The sequence below is a fragment of the Pezoporus flaviventris genome, unplaced genomic scaffold (assembly GCF_033815535.1).
Source record: "Pezoporus flaviventris isolate CSIRO_AGI_PZ_B2104156 unplaced genomic scaffold, CSIRO_AGI_Pfla_v1 ptg000001l, whole genome shotgun sequence".
Lineage (NCBI taxonomy): Eukaryota > Metazoa > Chordata > Aves > Psittaciformes > Psittacidae > Pezoporus > Pezoporus flaviventris.
In genome coordinates, this window is record NW_026892549.1 from 52,702,435 (window position 1) to 52,720,443 (window position 18,009).

Consider the following 18,009-nt stretch of genomic DNA (forward strand, 5'->3'; position numbering starts at 1 on the left):
CCAACTTTCTCAGCCTGTCTTCATACGAGAAATGTTTAAGCCCCTTATCATCCTTGTGGTCTCCATTGGACTTGCTCCAATAGCTCCAAGTCCTTCTCATGTTGAGGGGGACACCAGAACTGCACACAGTACTCCAAGTGGGTTCTCACAAGAGCAGAGTACAGGAGCAGGATCACCTCCTTCGACCTGCTGGTCATACTTCTTTTGATGCAGCCTAGCACGCGACTGGCTTTCAGGACTTCAGGCACACACTGCTGGCTTATGTTCAGTTGAGTGCTAGCAAGAAAGTGTGTTGCACAAATACATGTTAAACCAGTAATGAAGACAGAAATCTAGGAAAAGACTTTAATAAAGTAGGAAAGACCTCCTACTTTTTTTAGGAAAGACTTTAATAAAAGCTTTTTTTTTTTTTCTTTCCAAAAACAAGCTGGGTGGCAGCTGGGAGAAGAGGGCACTTACTTGTCCTTATTGATATCTGTGGCAGCAACTGAATACCCAAAATAAGCAGCCATCTGGAAAACAAAATTCAAACCAAACTGGTGAGTTGCACTGATATAAACACACAAACAAGTTTATCTAAAGTTGTATAGAAAAGATGTTAGTGAGATGATAATATATACCACCATTTTTGTCGTTATTTTCCTTTCTATTCATTACTCTGTTAGAAAGTGAACCAATTAGTTACTTTCCCCATTCCCCATTTCATGATGCAGTCCTTTCTAATTCTAAAATAGACAGCATTTCCTTCATTTAAATAAGATTCCTTTTCTAAGTAGTACTACAAAGTGGGAACTCACAGAACACATACTTTAAGGATTCTTACAGACTTTTTTATATTTGGCACATAAGCTAATAACATACAAAATATTATATATTCCAGTACCCTAAATACTGTCTCAACATGTCAACTTTCCATAAGAATAGCCTCCCAGTCACCCACTACACTCAATAAAGCTACATACCTGCTCTCCAGTGAAGTTGTACATGGAAGACATGTTTTTCCCATTATAAATAGACACCTGCACATGAAGAAATACACATTTCAGCGCACCAGTTATTTTTGAGGGTTTTTTTGGTAAAGTTTAAAATTTAAAAATTTCAAATTCCTACCATGCCTAGAGTTCTTGCTGCTCTTGGGACTCCTGATACAAAGTCTGAAAGATAAAGAAAGACACCCAAATAACATCAGGTCACAAAGTGCAATGACTTTGATTGAACAGAGTAGTTCATTGCTAGTGCTCTAGGCATTTTCCTGTGCACTGCATCAGTTGTTCTACACCATTTATTTGAAAGACCTGCCCAGCCTATAACATGACTTTTTACTGAAGCAAAGTACTTACCTTCTATGCCATCACTATTGAAGTCTCCAACAGTCACCGAATAACCTGATCAACAGACAAAATTAGTAAACCATTTTAAAAACCTTACTAAACCTTTCATTTCTTTACACTCTTCATAGGTCTTTATGCTTTACCTTTAAACACAACGGAATAAATACTGCCTTTAAGTAGCTTAGACTGTGAACAGCTACATGAGTAGAATATAATTCACACCATCCATGAATTTGAGGTCAGAAGATGGAAATTTTAAAATTATCATCCTGGGATCTGTCTTAGTCTGTCCTTGTTTTTTTCTGAACCCGGTTAGACATATATAGAGGTAAATGATAACTTCCCACTCCTGTAAGGGACTCTCCATTATTTTTCTTCCCAAACATGATTCTTTCACATTTTATTTTGTTTTGGTAGATTATTTAGAAACAGCTGCTTTTCTAAAAAAATAGGTATAAAAAAATAATTTGGCACATAAGAATCATACCTCAGCCATTCCCAGATCCAGCTCAAGTCATTGAGCACAAAAAAACATGGAAGTATTTCCATTTCTTTCATCATCAAGTACTTTTTGAATCAAGCCTATGGCAAGATAACTAAGCTTCCATCATGCATAAATTACTGCATTTTCAGGTATGTAGCTCTTTAGTTATCTGTCAAGTGTTGAATTAATAGTAGTATGATTTAGACTTAAATATGGATACTGCAAGGGATTTTTTCAAGTACAGCTAGGTTTGCTTCATTTTCAAACTACGCACCCAAGTAGCTGTCATCAAAAGCAGCACTGGCAGGTCTGGTTGCTAACTGGTCATCATACTTTGCACTGTAGACTTTGGAGTCATATTTAGCTACAATCTCTGTTACTCGATCAGAAATAAGTTGTCCTAAAGAGAAAGAAACAGCTTAAAATGACAAATAAAATGTGTGCACATTCATTCAGTAAGCAACAGAACTCATTTACAGATCGCCTGCTTCTAAAGCAACAACTTTTCCCCAATACTGACCAGAAAATAGGCAACAGCAGGAGCACTAGAAAGGATATAAATGAAAATCTGTATCCAACTTCAGCAAAAATTTATGCACAGATTTAATCAGAAGCACACTAATAGTTTTCACTGAAAACAGAAGCTGCATGTAAACCAGGATTTAAATGGGTCTGCCCAGTTAGGTAACAGTAAGCATATGCTTACAGTAGCGCAGACCTGAGTCGTTGCTCCTTGTCTAAATACTATAACATGAGAGCTTAATACAGCAGCCAAGAAGCTAATGAGATGAGCATAGTGGATTACTGCCTTCTGTTCTCACTTCACCAGCATCTAAGTGGTGACTTCATCACATACTTTTCTTTGAGTTCAAATTAAATCTTGAATCACAAAAAGTTTTCAGAAGAGAACTTACTTCACATACATACTCATACATGTATGAAGTATAGAGAAACTAATCTTCCAGCATCTCAGAATGTGGAATAAAAATTTGGCACAAAAAATCTAGTTTTTAGAAGTATACTATTGTCTTCTATTCAGAGGCAAGATTTTTTTTTTCTGTTTTTGGTGGTAGTAGAGAATAAGGTTGTTTTAGAAGATGAGATGTCACTTTTGGTAAATAACATAATCTATATCATACTGTACCTTGAGTTTCAATTATTCCATTTTTATCAGAATTTAAAATGTAGCACAGGAAACAAGCTTCCTGTGCTGCTGTTTCTAAGTGTAAGCTGGCGTAATACAGAAAATCTCTTATAAACTTAGTATTAAAAAAAAAAAAAACAGGCAGCAGAGTTTGGCAGCTATGTCCTGATGGCAGCATCACCATCTTCTGAACAAAGAGCTATAGCAAAACATGGAATGATCCTGCAAATACTGACTGAAACCCACATTAGCAAAATATATAGGTAACGTTCTGTGTAACGGTGCAGTTAGAGGCAAAATATGCACCATGGCACAAAAAGATCAATATGAACAAATGCAATACATCTTTGCTGTCAAAGAAAAATAATGATAATTCTCTTTGGAGGGTACATTTCTCTTTGAAAATACACACTTCATGCATGCGTCAAAAATTACGAAGCATGTAGATTTTGAAACAAGAAAAATATCCTAATGGAAACTTATCATGTTCTTTTCTGGTGGAAACAAATTTCAGATTTCTGGAAAATGCCTTGAAAATGATCATAGAGTTATTTTTAAAAGACACATCTATACAATTATTACTTCGGTTTTAATCTGTAGTTGCCTTGATTATTCAGAAATATTCTGAAAGACAAAGAATTATTTCTGTTAGTTCTCTTACTGAGGAAGACTGACAGTGTTTGGAGGAGTGCAGATACAAATGACCAAGAGGCTAAAGACTAAAATCAAATAGTCAACTTCTCTGACTTAAATGATGTATCTCACCTTGCCAGTAAAAACTTCCAGGTCCTCCAAGCAGCACTCTGTCTCCCTTGGAGGGCAGGGAGAAAGAAAAAGAAAAAAGAAAACACATGAAGCATAAAGACATGAGAACATGTCTTACGGGAAGTAATGTTTATGGGAAGTAATCCCATGCATGTGTATCAGTGTAGCTTCACTGACCCCAATACGTTTTACTTTTTTAAGTAATGATTCATTGAAAATGCATCTTGTAAAATACTGAGATTAAAAAAAATATGCCTTCAGTGACTTGCTTCTCTATTTCACCCATTTAAAGTTCTAGGCAGAATTCTGCTTATATTGCAATAGACCCTTCCTCCAACATATATCTTAAGACAACAGAAATACAATTAGGAGAAATGTTAGGAATGTTACAAGATAATAACAACAACATGTTTTTAGGTTAGTACAAAAACCTAATTTCATCTTCTGCCCCTGCCACATTCTGTAACATATCTTTAAAAAAGTTTAATTCAGAAAAACTGTAATGTAATTTCCCTCAGTCCATATTCCTTAGTACAACAGCAATCCACAAACCATTTTATGAAACTTCAACCAGATTAGCTGTTCCAGTGCTGGGAATTTGTTAAGTACTGAAGTGGATCATAAGCTTTGCTGCATAATTAAGCCACTTATTCAGGTTTTAATCTTAAAAACTCCTATATTCACCACTAAAAGAATCTAGGTCAGAGATTTGGAGGTACCTTATACCCAGGCTTGCCCACTCAGCTGGTTTTGGATTAGAGCCCAAGGCTGGTTTTAACTGGGACTGGAGTCTGCACAGTAAGGCTGAGAGGTGTATGCAAAATAGACACAGTCCTACACTGCACTTTGCACACTTTCCTCTGGAGGAAAACAAGAGTGTCCTTGGGCTAACAGTGAAGGGATATGACACAATAAGACATTATGAGGTGTGAAGAACTCAAAAAACTTTCAGATCACAAATAGGACTTGTGTGGTCTTAACATGTCCAGACTATGCTAAACAATTTAACTATACAATATAAAAAACTACAGTTAGCGCTCAGATTTGTGCACAGTTTTAACATGCTTGAATTTAAAAAGTAATTGTGAATTTAAAAGAAAAAATAAAAGATCTATAGAAGGCAGGGAGAACATAAAAGTACGAAAACTAAGACAGCAAAAAAAAAAACCAACACTCTATCTGCTCCCTGATGAGAAAAACGAAACAAAATTCACAAGAACACTGTTTAGTAGTTCCCTTTTAGCAGTAAGTTATTCTTCCTCAGGAAATACACTAGCTATGCACCAATCCCTTCAAAACAAGTGTCTCAAAAGCCTGACTATTACAGATTATTTCATTTGAGGACTAGCTGCAACAAAGGTTTATAGTGGATTATTTGTTCAGGATATGATTCCTACAAGAAGTGGAAGTGTGCTGCTGTGAAGATGTAGGGAGAAACCAGTTCATAATATCTGAGTGGGTTGAAATTCTTTTGCTTATTTAAAAGAATGAATTTGGTCATGGTTCTTTCCCCCAGGAACGGTAGTTCACATTTAGTTTTGTCATAGCTTTGTTTGTATGTGGTTGTTAACTTGTAACTGTCTGCTGACTTGTAGGAATTGATGAAAAATATCACATACCTTTGTAAAGTCAATACTAAATCCACCTTGACAAAATCCCTGTCCATCAGCATCAATAGTGGCTACAAACAGGATGGATAGAAAAAAGAGAGAGAAAAATGAACAGAATAAATATTTTTAGTACTAGATCAGATGATTCTGTGGATACTTCCCAGTGCATCTTCCAAAGTAGCCTTGCACTCCTGAACTTGAACCTTAGAATTTTTTTTTTTCTCCTAAATCCATATTTTTGCTTTATTAACAATTCACAACCAAATGCTGTGTCAATTTTAGGGTTGGCCTGGTGTATACATAACATTGACATACATCCTAGCCTAACACAATCAAAGTAAACTGCAACTCCATATTCCTTTGTATTTAATTTTCAAAAGTTTTGGGGAAAAATATTTCCTATTTGTATTCAGGAAAAAAAGGTATCTGGAAAATAGGGAGTAAGTTTTTCTTTTGGTATGGAATGAAAGTCTGAAAGGTACATAATGGTAAGTTGCTTCAAGTATTGGCTTAAAACAAAAACAAACAACAACAACAACAACAAAGAATACCTGGCTGAACATCTCTACATGCTAAGACTGATCCCAGCAAGAACTGTTACGGCGGAGTTAATCTTATGAATATACAACTCCAGAGCAGAAATGTTGAGGCCCCATTATCTGGAAGTGTAACTACTTAACTAGCATGATTTAGTTTAATATATGCTTGTTTAACTTATTTTTATGTTGGACCACACTGGCTTTCATTCCTGCTGTTCACCAATGATCTTCAGCAAATAAGAAAAAAAAATTTTTTAAAAATGTATCTTTTAGACTTCCATATTTTAAAAAAGGTTGTAAGTGTCTGAATAAGCTACCAACTCAACTACATGATAGGGATGCAAAGCTTCTGGAAAATAAAAAGTCAAATGTTCAACAATGAATATAATTAAAACAATGCATTGCTACGTATGTATGCATACATGGGAATCAGAACTTACTTGTGCAAAACCTTGGCTTCTAAAATGAGCTTTCTCTTCAAGTTACTTGAATAACAACAATTAAGCTTCAGAAAATTCTACAGCTGGTCTTTGAATAAGCACTTGCTACATAATATTGCTCAAGTGATTACTACAGAATTGGTCCTTAAAAAAACTGAAATTCTCAATCCCAGTGATACTTGGATCTAAGATTTTCCTCTAACCTACAGTAGAGAATCAAGGTCTGCATCCTGAGCAACAACTGGAGGAGAATCCAGATGTCTGGATGTATCTTAGATTTTCTTCTAATTTCTACGAGGCTGCACATGGAAGGGGGAAATACGTGTAAAACATCCCACTTCAAATGTACACAAGATATAACACAAGAAAAATTTCAAACACAAAAGCAACAGAAGGTGTCTACACTTACTTGACCTGCAGGGTGCATATTCCACAGATTTAGATCCAGCAAGCAGGTAACAAGTTCCTACGGGCTCTCTCTCTTGTTTTGTTTCAGTTCTCCAGTGGTACAGTGGAGCACAGGCCTAAGGAAGAGCACACAGCAGTGAAGAAAAACTCCTCTTCAAAATGCTAGGGGTACAGACTAATATCCAATTTATACTATCAGCGCTGGGGCAGACGTATCACTGGTTTGTATCTTTAGAAATAGCTGATCTATCACAAGAATTTCAGAAACAATATATTGTTAAAGCAACAACTGGAAAGAGTTCATGAAGAATTTAGAACACATTCTAACGTCAGCAAACTAATTCTACTGCTTTCCTCAAAACCAGACAAAATCGCTACAATCTTTGTTTATACAAAGTTCAGAAAAGGCTAGCCAATAAATTCTGAAAAAGACAAGTCATGCTGATTAGTGGGATTTTAGTTACATTCTGAGTTATCTGGATCTTCTCACATTTTTTTTCCATTACAGTATTCCAGAACTGGGGCATTTCAGGGGCATCAACCTACCAGAATTTTATCAGTTTTGGATCTCACAGAGGCTCCAAACCACTGATGAGACTTAAATTCTAGTGGATCATCAGGAGCAAAATCTCTGTTGCCTAAAAATAAAAAAAAAAAAAAAAAAAAAAAAGAAAAAACAGAAGAATGATTTCACAGGCTTTAAAAATATCTATTACTCATTTTTACATCTTGGGCCAAATGCAGCTCTTTTTACATATGAAGCAGTAGCACGTTACTGATTTGTTGTGAGAACGCCAAGTTTATGGCATCTTTGACAATGACACAGTAAATACCTCATACTGGAGATATTTGACTTTCAAGTCAGATTACAGCACTGCTCAAGAATCAGTGCCAAAGCTAAGTTAGGACTAAGGATTCTGGAAGAAATATTGCCCTAATTAAATTATGTAAATTTACCTTCGGCTAGAATCAGAACAGAAATTCTTCTGTTATTCTACCAAGTGTTAATTTCTATTCTGAATGTCACTGAAGTGTACAAAGAACAGCAGCCAGCATTCTTAAAAACTACCAGTAAAGCGAAAGACTCTTCAGTAACAAAAAGGTTAGAGAGTTTTTCATATAGCTGAATAAGTTAAATAAGGGATAATTTGCCCTGATGTTTTTATGTGAACTGTTCAGTGATCAAGGTTAGTAGAAACAACTTAATGAGTGGCATTCCTGCAAGTATGAATGTTAAAAGTCTTCAAATTATTTAATGTCTCTTATGTACTTCCACTGGACCAACACTGGAAACTTTGCGAGGTGAGAGAATGAGAAAATGGATAGAACACTCTGCAAAACATCTGTTTTAAAAGAAGTCATCTAAATGGCTGGTTTATGGTGCCTAAAGATAAAGGAGTCAACAAAGACAACCGTCATACATCAGTTCCACAAACTGCTGTGGAGAATCCCCAAACCCTGTGAGTCAGACTTGTGACCACTTGAATCGAAACTTCCTTGCTTGTCTTACACCCTGTAAAGAATGTTACTTCCATAAGGAAAATCCCATGAAAAAGACAACAAAAGTGATTCTAATCTGTAGAGACGAGCAAGTATACAGACTGTTTTTTGCTTTTAGATTAGAACGTGGAAATGAATGCCAAGTGCATAGCTTCACAAAGAACTACCATGTTTTCTTATAATTTTATTAAAGGTAACTAAAAAACCCACTTCCTACTGTCATACACCCTCCTCCCCCACTCTCTTATTGAACACCTGCTAAATACAAAGGCCTGATGATTAGCACATCTGCATAGATTTATGTACGTTTGAACATTTGTACTATCACCTTTGCACAGACAGAAATGTAGTCTGGAGACCTGCATGTCACCTTCTCATGGTACAGAAAACCAAAACCAGATAAAGATGTATTCCAAATAGGGATTTGTCTTTAGCACACTTCTAAAATGTGTGGTTTATTGATATCTTTTCCCTTCTTCACCTTTAATTCACGAAAATCCACACAAGGACAGTATTGCTCAAAGAATGCAGTTACATGACTGAGTTTCAGATGAAGCTGCCACCAAAAGGGGCAGCAGTTCCCATTTGCTAATGTCCACAGGTTCCTGCAGGAAGTCTCTGTATTGGCACTACTGCCTTCTGTTCATTTAGTCCCAACATGAACCACCTAATAAGGTACCCATTAAAAAAAAAAAAATAAAATCTGCTGAATCAGAGACCAACCTAGATAACTGCATAGGGAGGGAAGTAGTGCTGTAACCTCCTGGGGAGAAGACAGAAACATATGGATGGGAGCAGTGTCTTTTTTGGCAGCATCAGGGACTTAAAATTGGTTTATTCTGCTAGTAACCACATCCAAGGCTATGCTGCCTAGAAAGACAGATTTGGCTTACATCCTCTGTTTGTCTAGCTACTCTTGAATATAAAGAAATCTCTCAGTTTTACCTGCCAAAAAAAAACCTTAAATAACAGAAAATCTGATAATGGTTATGGCATGGCATTTTACACCTTTCTCTACTCATGGAAACTTATACAATGCTATATATTTATGACTAAATTGAAATGTAATATAGCAGTTTTATAGGATAAAGCAGAATCCTGTTGTGCTAGGTACACTAAAAATGTCTAGGATGTAAACTTCCCATGCAAGTTTAAACAACAGCCAGCGAGTAGAAGGAATAGTTTTGCTACAATAACAGGTAAGCAGCCGCTCGACATTATTAGCAATCTGATTTTATCACAGATGTTAAGGAAATTAGTTAGGGAGTTGCTGATCAGCTTCAAACTGTTGTAGCACAGGAAAATGCATGAAGACACAAAAACTAGATAAAATAGAAAAGTACATACATTAGAAACAGGCTTTTTGGATAAAAAAATTGCAAACGCTAAATACAGGCCAAATTCGATGCTAACTCTTTCTTTAAAAAGTAACCTTTATTTACTCACACTCATTCAAAATTCTTCCCAGGAAAACACTGTGTAAATGGACTATAAGACTTTCCCTCAGATCTAGGAGAAAAACTAATTTCATGAGGAAATCTGGAAAACACCTTATCATCAAATATCCCCTTGCATTAAGTGAGAAACCATTTGGCTTTCTGTTCCTGAATGGGGAAAACAAACTTAAAGAACACTCAAATGCAAGCCTTCATTGAAGCAAATTAGTGTTAAATAACACGGTTTAACTATTCTTTAGATCTGTCACAGGAAGATACAAGACTGAGTTCAGCATCTGTGTTTTAGTGTAAGTAAAGGGCCTAACTTATTATTTTAGCATGGTATAACTTTTCATTGGTAGTTAAAAAAACGTGTGTTACCCCTACCCTTTAAAAACAGTACCTACATTAAACAAAGCAAATGGTAATGCAGGTAGTATTCAAACATATAGGGATTTATAAATGCAGACCAATATTTTGATGTATTATATGTAAGCCTTACTATTATAACAGTTCTAAAAGCCACTGCTGGTTTTCTTGTATTTCTAAAATTCAGAGTGTCTCAAGAATACCTTAGAAATGTCTTTAAAGCAATGATGTATGCAGCCCTGAGGAGAATGACTTACGGGGTTGGTTGACAAGCTTACCATGAGCTGCCAGTGTGCACCGGCAGCCCAGAAAGCCAACTGTGTGCTGGGCTGCATCAAAAGGAGCGTGACCAGCACGTTAAAGGGCGTGATTCTACCCCTGTACTCCACTCACATGAGACCCCCACCTGCAGTACTGTGATTCAGCTCTGGGGCCCCAACACAAGAGGGATGTGGACCTGTTGGAATCAGTCCAGAGGAAGCCACAAAGATGCTTTGAGGACTGGAGCACTTATGCTATGGAGACAGGCTGAGAGAGCTGGGCTTGTTCATCCTGGAGAAGAAAAGGCTTCAGGAAGACCTTAGAGCAGCTTCCAGTGCCTCAAGAAATCTGGAGAGGGACTTTTCACAAGGGCCTGTAGGGACAGAACAAGGGGGAACAGCTTTGAACTGACAGAAGGGAGGCTGAGATAGGAAGAAGAAATTCTTTATTATGAGGGTATTGAGGCCCTGGCACAGGCTGCCCAGAGAGCAACCTGGTCTAGTGGGAGGTGCCCTTGCCCTTGCCCATGGCAGGGGGTTGGAACTAGTTGAGCTTTGAAGTCCCTTCCAACATAAACCATTCTATGATTCTATGATTACTTGACTCTTATCCTTAAGGGAAGCTAGTGAGACTAACACTGCTATACAAGTATGTGGGATACTTCCTTGGTAAAATGAAGTTTTACATACAGTAAAAAACATTTTATGATTCTATTATTTTTAAAAGGCATTTTAACAAATATAACTAGGCAATACAAACTATGACCTGACTATACTCAAGAAAATGTTCAGAATTTTTACAGAGTGCTATGTGTTGGACGAAAATGCAGCTACTACAGGGCCTTGTACTTGATGGATCATTAATTCCAGGATTATGTCATTTGACCACAGGGTATTACTTTATATCTGAAAAGACAGCTAATGCCATGGTTTTTCTTTTGGTCTTTCTCACTGTAGTAGACATCACATGATGATTTTATATAATCTTTTCATCAGGGAAAAAAGGCTGACACGCCAAGTCAACAGCGCTTTGTCTCACCAAGTACTTTCCAGGTGGGGTAATGGGGTTATCAAGGCAGGAATTGCTTTAAAAAGCCATTACATAGGTGTGTTGTTGCTGTTGGACAAAAAAAAAAAAACAAAAACATTATCACTTTACTGTGTTACAAAGAACTTAAAATTTATAAATTGAAACTAATGTGGAGAGATGCTGGGGATAAATTGTAGAAAAGGGAAAAAATAGTCTAAGCCATTTTCCAAGTAAAACAAAAAGATCAAAAAGTTCTTTCAGTGCTGGATTTTTTGTCTGTCAGCTTTGACAGTTTTTTTTTTTTCCAATGTAGATGTTATCACAGAAACAATGGTGTTGTTACGAAATTACTGCAGATGAGTAAATTGTAACTTCCTGCCTGTTTGCATCCTAATGAAAAACCTGAACATTTGCCCCTGATCTTGAGTGCTTTATTATCACTTAACTGAGATAAACATGAGCCATGAGGCTGATGAAGCTGATGAAGCCTGGTTCAGTGTCATCATGCTATGAATACTTAGGAGGTCGTAAAATTTAAACAGTCATGGAATTTCCATTAAAATAAATCTCTCTGTAACTTTGCCAATTGAAAAGACAATGAAAAGTAATGTTGAGCCTTTTAGGTAAATGAAAACTTCATGCAGCTAGCCAAAAGAAAAACAAAATATAAGAGCCCTGTTTCCAAAATATGAGAAACTTACATAGTATGAAGGTATCTCCCATCCAAAATCTCAGCTTTAGTTAATGGGGCAATAGGGAGTGAGTACAAGCTTATCTTTACTTGAAACTCCCAATGCTGTTTAGCAATCTTGGTTTAGCCACAGTGTTTTGTTAATGACTCAGGGGGACAGAAATACAGAACTTCCCACTATTGCCCTTCCCTCTTAGGAGGTATGAATCCTGCTTTTTTCCCTGGGTGGTGCTGGAACAAAAGCATCTTTTCCTTTTGCCTAATACAAGACTTTTTTTTTTCCAACTAGTCATACAGTTGAGATCCAGCCACACACACGCAGAGCCAAGAGTATCCATGCAGGACGATACCTAATCACAAAAGCATGAACATTTTTCCACTGTCAGCTATAACAACATGCAGAGGAGGTTTCATACATTCCGCTGCCCTCTTTTGTATTCGGAGCCATAGCCAGAGTCCAAAGCAGACTTCAGTTACAGTACACATGATAAAGAAAACAACCAAATACAGTGAGACTGAGGTAATGATAGATTTAGCAAGATAAATATCAAATCATCTTACTACAAATGAATGAATGGTCTTTACAAGATTTATTGCCTTATTGTTGACTAAATGAATAGCCTTTGAGATTGAAATCCCCATACAGATTGCACCCTAATACCAATAAAACGATCATCTAAAAAGAAAGCAGCATATTTTCACAAAATACCAACCTATGCCACACTTCCTTATCCATCTCCTTACTTATGAAAGTGGAAAGGATAGAGTAACTGCCTCATTTGCACAAATGATGAAAATCTTCAAGAGACAAATATAAGCCTGTGACACCCACTCCAGTCATAACTTCCCAACATTGGCAAATCTTATGCTGCACAATGCTACAGCACAAAGCTGTGCAAGGCTGTTAAAACACCCAGTTCAAACTAAATAGGTCACAGATAGATACAGCCATACCAAACTGGTGGTTTAGGCTTCCAGACAAAGCCTCCTATTGTCTAGAATCACCCACTTCGGGATGGGTGGGGAGACAAATCTCACCATAAGGGGAAACATAAGGAGGAATCAGGAGAGGTTTTTATAAATATTTTCCTTTTCAAAGCTTCTTTCTCTTTTTTTTAGCACAGATCAAAATAACCAGTCTTAGAATTTCATCTAAAAATATTTAAGAACAAAACAGTTCTCTTAAATTACTCTGGTGCATCAAAACACATGGTGCGGGGAGAGGAAGGACAGTACAACTATCAAAGTGATAAAACCTTCTACAACAAGGGGCTACAACGAATTCTTTTCCAATGCAATAAAAACACACCACAGAGTTAAAAACGTTTGAGATGCTGTTAGTGTATAGTATACAACAGCTTCTGTAAGTTTCCTCAATCCTGAATTTTGATACCTGAAACAGAGAATGAAAGCAGTAGGGAAAGCTGTTTCCAAAAGCAGTACTGATAATTGAGCAATGCATCAATGGATTTTACTGCATGTCTCAGAAGAGCAAAACAATACATTGCCTGACCAAGCAGATCTTCCTGTGCTAAACCCAAAATCTGCAACTCATTAGCATAGAAATTCAAAGTTGTTTTATGAGCATCTTTTCCTTTGTAACAGTTCATAGAGCTGTCTGCATTTCATCAGAGTATTCTAAGTGCAGGAGCTCTTTAAACACTCTCAGTACTACATTTTTCGACGCTGACAAAGAGCTATGCTTTCAAGCATTCTATGCTGGAGCAGGTACGGTTCTAGATCAAAGTTTTCTTTGTAAAACTGGCAGGTTTCTGCAAGAGAAACTTCACCATCACAAAACTGGGTTTGTTACATTTTTATGAAAAGCCATGAAGGTATGCTATGTCTACCAACACAATTCCCACTTTTCTTGACCAAGGAAGAACTAGGACCCCAAAGATGAAGAGTAAAATAGTATGAATAATGATGAAGACTGTTTCCTTTTGGAAAACAAGCACATAGAAAATTCAGTTGGTTTATATTTATTTGCTGCATATTGCTCACATATGTACACTCTGATTAACTCCAACTGATTAGATAGGTCTCTGAAGAATTTTTTGGGTTTTTGTCAGAATGAAAATTCACAGTGATCCTGTTCTCTAAAATTCCATGGCCAAATAATGAAGATATTTATCTATATGTCAGACAATTAGCTGCTATTCCATGTATGCCAAACTATAAAATACATAAAACAATAAAGCACCTAAAAAGCACATTTGACAACCGCTCTGCTCACTGGTTTTGTTGTCTAGCTCAGTGAGCTTTTGATCCTTCTCTTGTACATAAAGACACATTTAATTGCATATACAAAAAATGGACAACTACGCAAAACAAATATAACTCACAAAACAACCTTTAACTCTTCAATAATCTATTCCCTGAGCAAGATTGTGGAAATACTTTCAATAATATTGAGCTTTGCTGTGCTAGTCTGTGAAGGCTGTGAAAGGAGAAAAGGGAGAGAAAAGGAAAAAGGAAAAAAGGGAGAGAGATGTGTCTTTAAAACAAATGGGTTTGGACCTTTGTCTCAAAACTGATCAGAAACAGAAAACGTTCTGCTATATTAAGAGCACTCCTTTTACAGTTTTTTCCCACAAGAAATATCTTTTTCCTGGAAAAAGCTCCTAGGCAGCTGGCAGATGAAGCCAACTGTTAGGCTTTCAAAAGGAGGAACCACCTCTCCAGTCAGTTGCATAGACAGAGCAGTACTAGGGCTCAGCAAGCTGTAAGAGCAGTTTTTTCCACCATTTGCTTTCCCAGATTGTTTCTTCTTTATAAGATTCAGAACATTCCCCTATTGCTATGGATTAAAGCACACAAAAACAAAAGTAAATTTTCAGTCACAAAATTATCTGGTGTGAAGAATGGAGACAAGTGAATACAAATACTTACCCACCTTGACCTGTAACTCGTGGATTTTGGTAGTTTGAATATGAAATGTAAAACATCTTGCAAAGGAAAGGATTACTGATCTTGTTTATGCTTATGACAACCTTGAAGAATATACTATCTGGCAAATAAAAAATTCTTCCCCATGCTTGTCCTGAAAAAAATAGAGCCTCCTGGACATTCTGAAACTCTGACAGTTAACTGAGAGAGAAAAAAATCCAAAGTATTTTACATAACAGTTTCACTGGAATTGTGGGGATGCTGTGGCAATTGTAGTAAGAAGTCAAATACCAGAACTTTTAGTTTTGTTACAGTAGCACGTTCAGCTATTGAATTAACTAGATAAACAGGAATAAGAAAAAAAAAAAGTTCAGTGCTTACACAACATTTTTAATTCAGCTCTATTTCTATCTACAGTTGCAGGATAACTGCAGATAAAAGGACTGCTTCATATTTCAGTTTTGCAACAGAATCAACAAAAGCATGCATGTGAGCAAGCTTGCTCTGCAGTTGATTCCTTTTTAAGTTCATGTGCTTCTAAGTGCAAAAGCTAGCCTGAAATACATGCCTACTGATACTTGAAAGCCTTTAAAAAAATATTTTTATTCTAACTTTCTGGCCATAGCCATACAAACACATCCAGTACAGCTATATGCACCCCTGAATTTGAGGGCATTTACTATCACACGTTTGTTTGGCAATTTTCACATAGTCATAACCATGTTAAATCAAATCCAACTGATTGCAATGCTAAAATGCTCAGAAGCCCCACAGCGAAGCATCTTTACATTTGGGAATTGTTAATGTGCGGTATAAACATTTTGCCTTCCAAAGCCACCATGTATACCACAATGTCAAAAGCAGTATAATGTACACAGAAACACACACATGCAGACATCTCTACAGATTATTTTCTAGTGTATTTTTACATGAGTGTAACCACTGTGCTGGGAGATGTAGGACAAGGGGAGATCCCTATTCCCCTTCACAAATATACTGCTGTTTTAATTGAGAAAATATGTTGTGCAGGAACAGTAAAAGAACACTTTCAGCCATCAGTTTAAAAATTGTACTATATGGTCTTGCAAGGGTATTTTTTTTGTGTGTTACAGGCTGGTGAGAAGGGCAATACATATTTTCAGCATGAAAGCTTCAAATTCCATGAATGAACTTCTATTGCCCAGCTTCTTTTCTGAAAGAGCCAAGTTGTTATGCACAGGAAAGAATAAACAAAGTAAATTTGGTACTACAAGAAATATCAGCTTAATATTTCTTTCCTCCAGAGGAGCTGAGGTGAGAGTAAATGCAAGTAACAAGCAATGCTGGTATAAGGTAAGGGCTTGAATAACTCCTCCAAAGATTAATACAAAGCAGCTAGTATGGCTACATAATAGCTGTTGCATTTGTCTCACATATATGACCATGTATCTGTGCTAATATGATACTGAAGCCAAAAGCAAGTGTTTGAAAATAAGACCCAATTCTGTACAGCCACTACCATGCAGCTGAGCTTAGCATAGCCTTTGTACAGATGGAGAAAAGGACCCGTAAAGCTGGAGGAAAGCTTAACTAAAAAAAAACAAACAAGTAATTTTTAAGAAGAAAAAATAATTGCGAAAGAATAAAAAATCTTGCTTGCTGGACCTCTGTAAAACCCTACTCTTGCATTTATTTTGTGATACAATCATGAGACAAGCAAAGACAACCTCACAGAGTCAGAACTTTCCCTTGCTATGTTTACAACACAGAAATGCGGCCTTTTCCTCACACACACAGTGTGGAAGGTGCAGTGGCTTGCCCTTGTCTGGGAGCTGCCAGCTATGCTGTCTGACATGGGGAAGCAGGAGGAGGAATAGGGGCATGCCTTCTAGTAGTTATAAGTTTGCAACTCCACATATGGAGTTTGGCATCAACAGGTAAACAGAGAAAAGCCACAGGTACAAATGTCCTCATTTTCCCAGGTCAGATTTCTCACTAGTTGTACACAGTTAGAAAAGAACTCTGAAGAATACATCTAATTAATTGCACAGAACCTGTGCTGCTTTTTCCATTAACAAAACAGTTAAATAATCAGAGGGAAGGAGTGAGGGATGATATAAAAATCTGCCTTGTACTGCAAAGATAAGCAATACCTCTGGAGGAACACATCATATTGGATAAATGTTGAAGCAGTGATGGATGAACCTGAATTCTTTTAGAGGCTGCGTCTAATCATCTACCAAAAGCACCTCCACATTAGCACCAAAAATCAGTGGTCAAATGTGCTTTCCATTTCCTGCAACATGAATCACAAGTTGTCCCTAACCCTTGTTTCCTTATGAGGTAGGGGCAGGCAGTGGTGGGGGTTTATACTGTGCTAGCAGTAAGACACTGTCATCATAACACAGGGAATCAACCATTCTATTATGCACAAAGAGAAAGACATTTTCTTTTGTCTTAGTGCATTTATTATTTTATTATACTGAAACACAATGCCCTTTTTACCCAGAGAATAATTGACAAATGCATTATTTCCCAATTCATTGCCACAAAGCTAGAATGAGTTAAAACGTGCCTGAAAAATCCTGTTAAGCCATTATGACCTGCTGGTTTTACTGTTAAATTTCAAGCAGTTAACAAGTCCATTACTCACTGTACCATATACTCTAAGCACAGATGAACAGCAAAGCAGCCTGTCCCCTGCATCTATCTACTCTGCCTAGCATATGGAATGCAAATGTTCACAGTATAAGCAGATAAACGCACTGTAATTCCCACATGAAGATGCATCTAGAACCTACCCATGTGGTTTGTCTTTCCCTACCAGAAGTTTTTTGGCTATTAATTACATTAGTGGTGATTATTAATCAGAGACACAGCTTACTAGAGATCTTCAGTAACTGGCAGAAACATTCCTCTACAGTGAAATACAGAGACTGATAATGACTTATCAGCCTCTATATGTACTACCGTCAGATACTACTATTTTTATTTTGCAAGACAACTGTAACATGTTTCAGAAAAATATATGCAGATTTCAGAAATCTAATCACAGCATTTTGCGGTATATTTTGACAATCGAATTGAAAGAAGAGCTTCTCCACTGTATTGTACACAATTTAAGAAGGCCACAT

General features: G+C 36.8%; 1 protein-coding gene across 1 annotated transcript in view; it reads right to left on the reverse strand.

The window, feature by feature from the left end:
* ITGAV (integrin subunit alpha V) overlaps positions 1 to 18,009 on the reverse strand; it is a 47,308-nt gene that overhangs the window by 23,401 nt on the left and 5,898 nt on the right. Inside the window, exons 3-11 of the mRNA XM_061457934.1 lie at positions 7,268 to 7,359; positions 6,723 to 6,837; positions 5,344 to 5,405; positions 3,725 to 3,770; positions 2,090 to 2,215; positions 1,341 to 1,385; positions 1,111 to 1,154; positions 963 to 1,019; positions 460 to 512 (exon numbers count right to left, since the gene is read on the reverse strand). Coding sequence (XP_061313918.1) covers positions 460 to 512; positions 963 to 1,019; positions 1,111 to 1,154; positions 1,341 to 1,385; positions 2,090 to 2,215; positions 3,725 to 3,770; positions 5,344 to 5,405; positions 6,723 to 6,837; positions 7,268 to 7,359 — 640 coding nt within the window. The remainder of the gene's footprint in view (positions 1 to 459; positions 513 to 962; positions 1,020 to 1,110; positions 1,155 to 1,340; positions 1,386 to 2,089; positions 2,216 to 3,724; positions 3,771 to 5,343; positions 5,406 to 6,722; positions 6,838 to 7,267; positions 7,360 to 18,009) is intronic.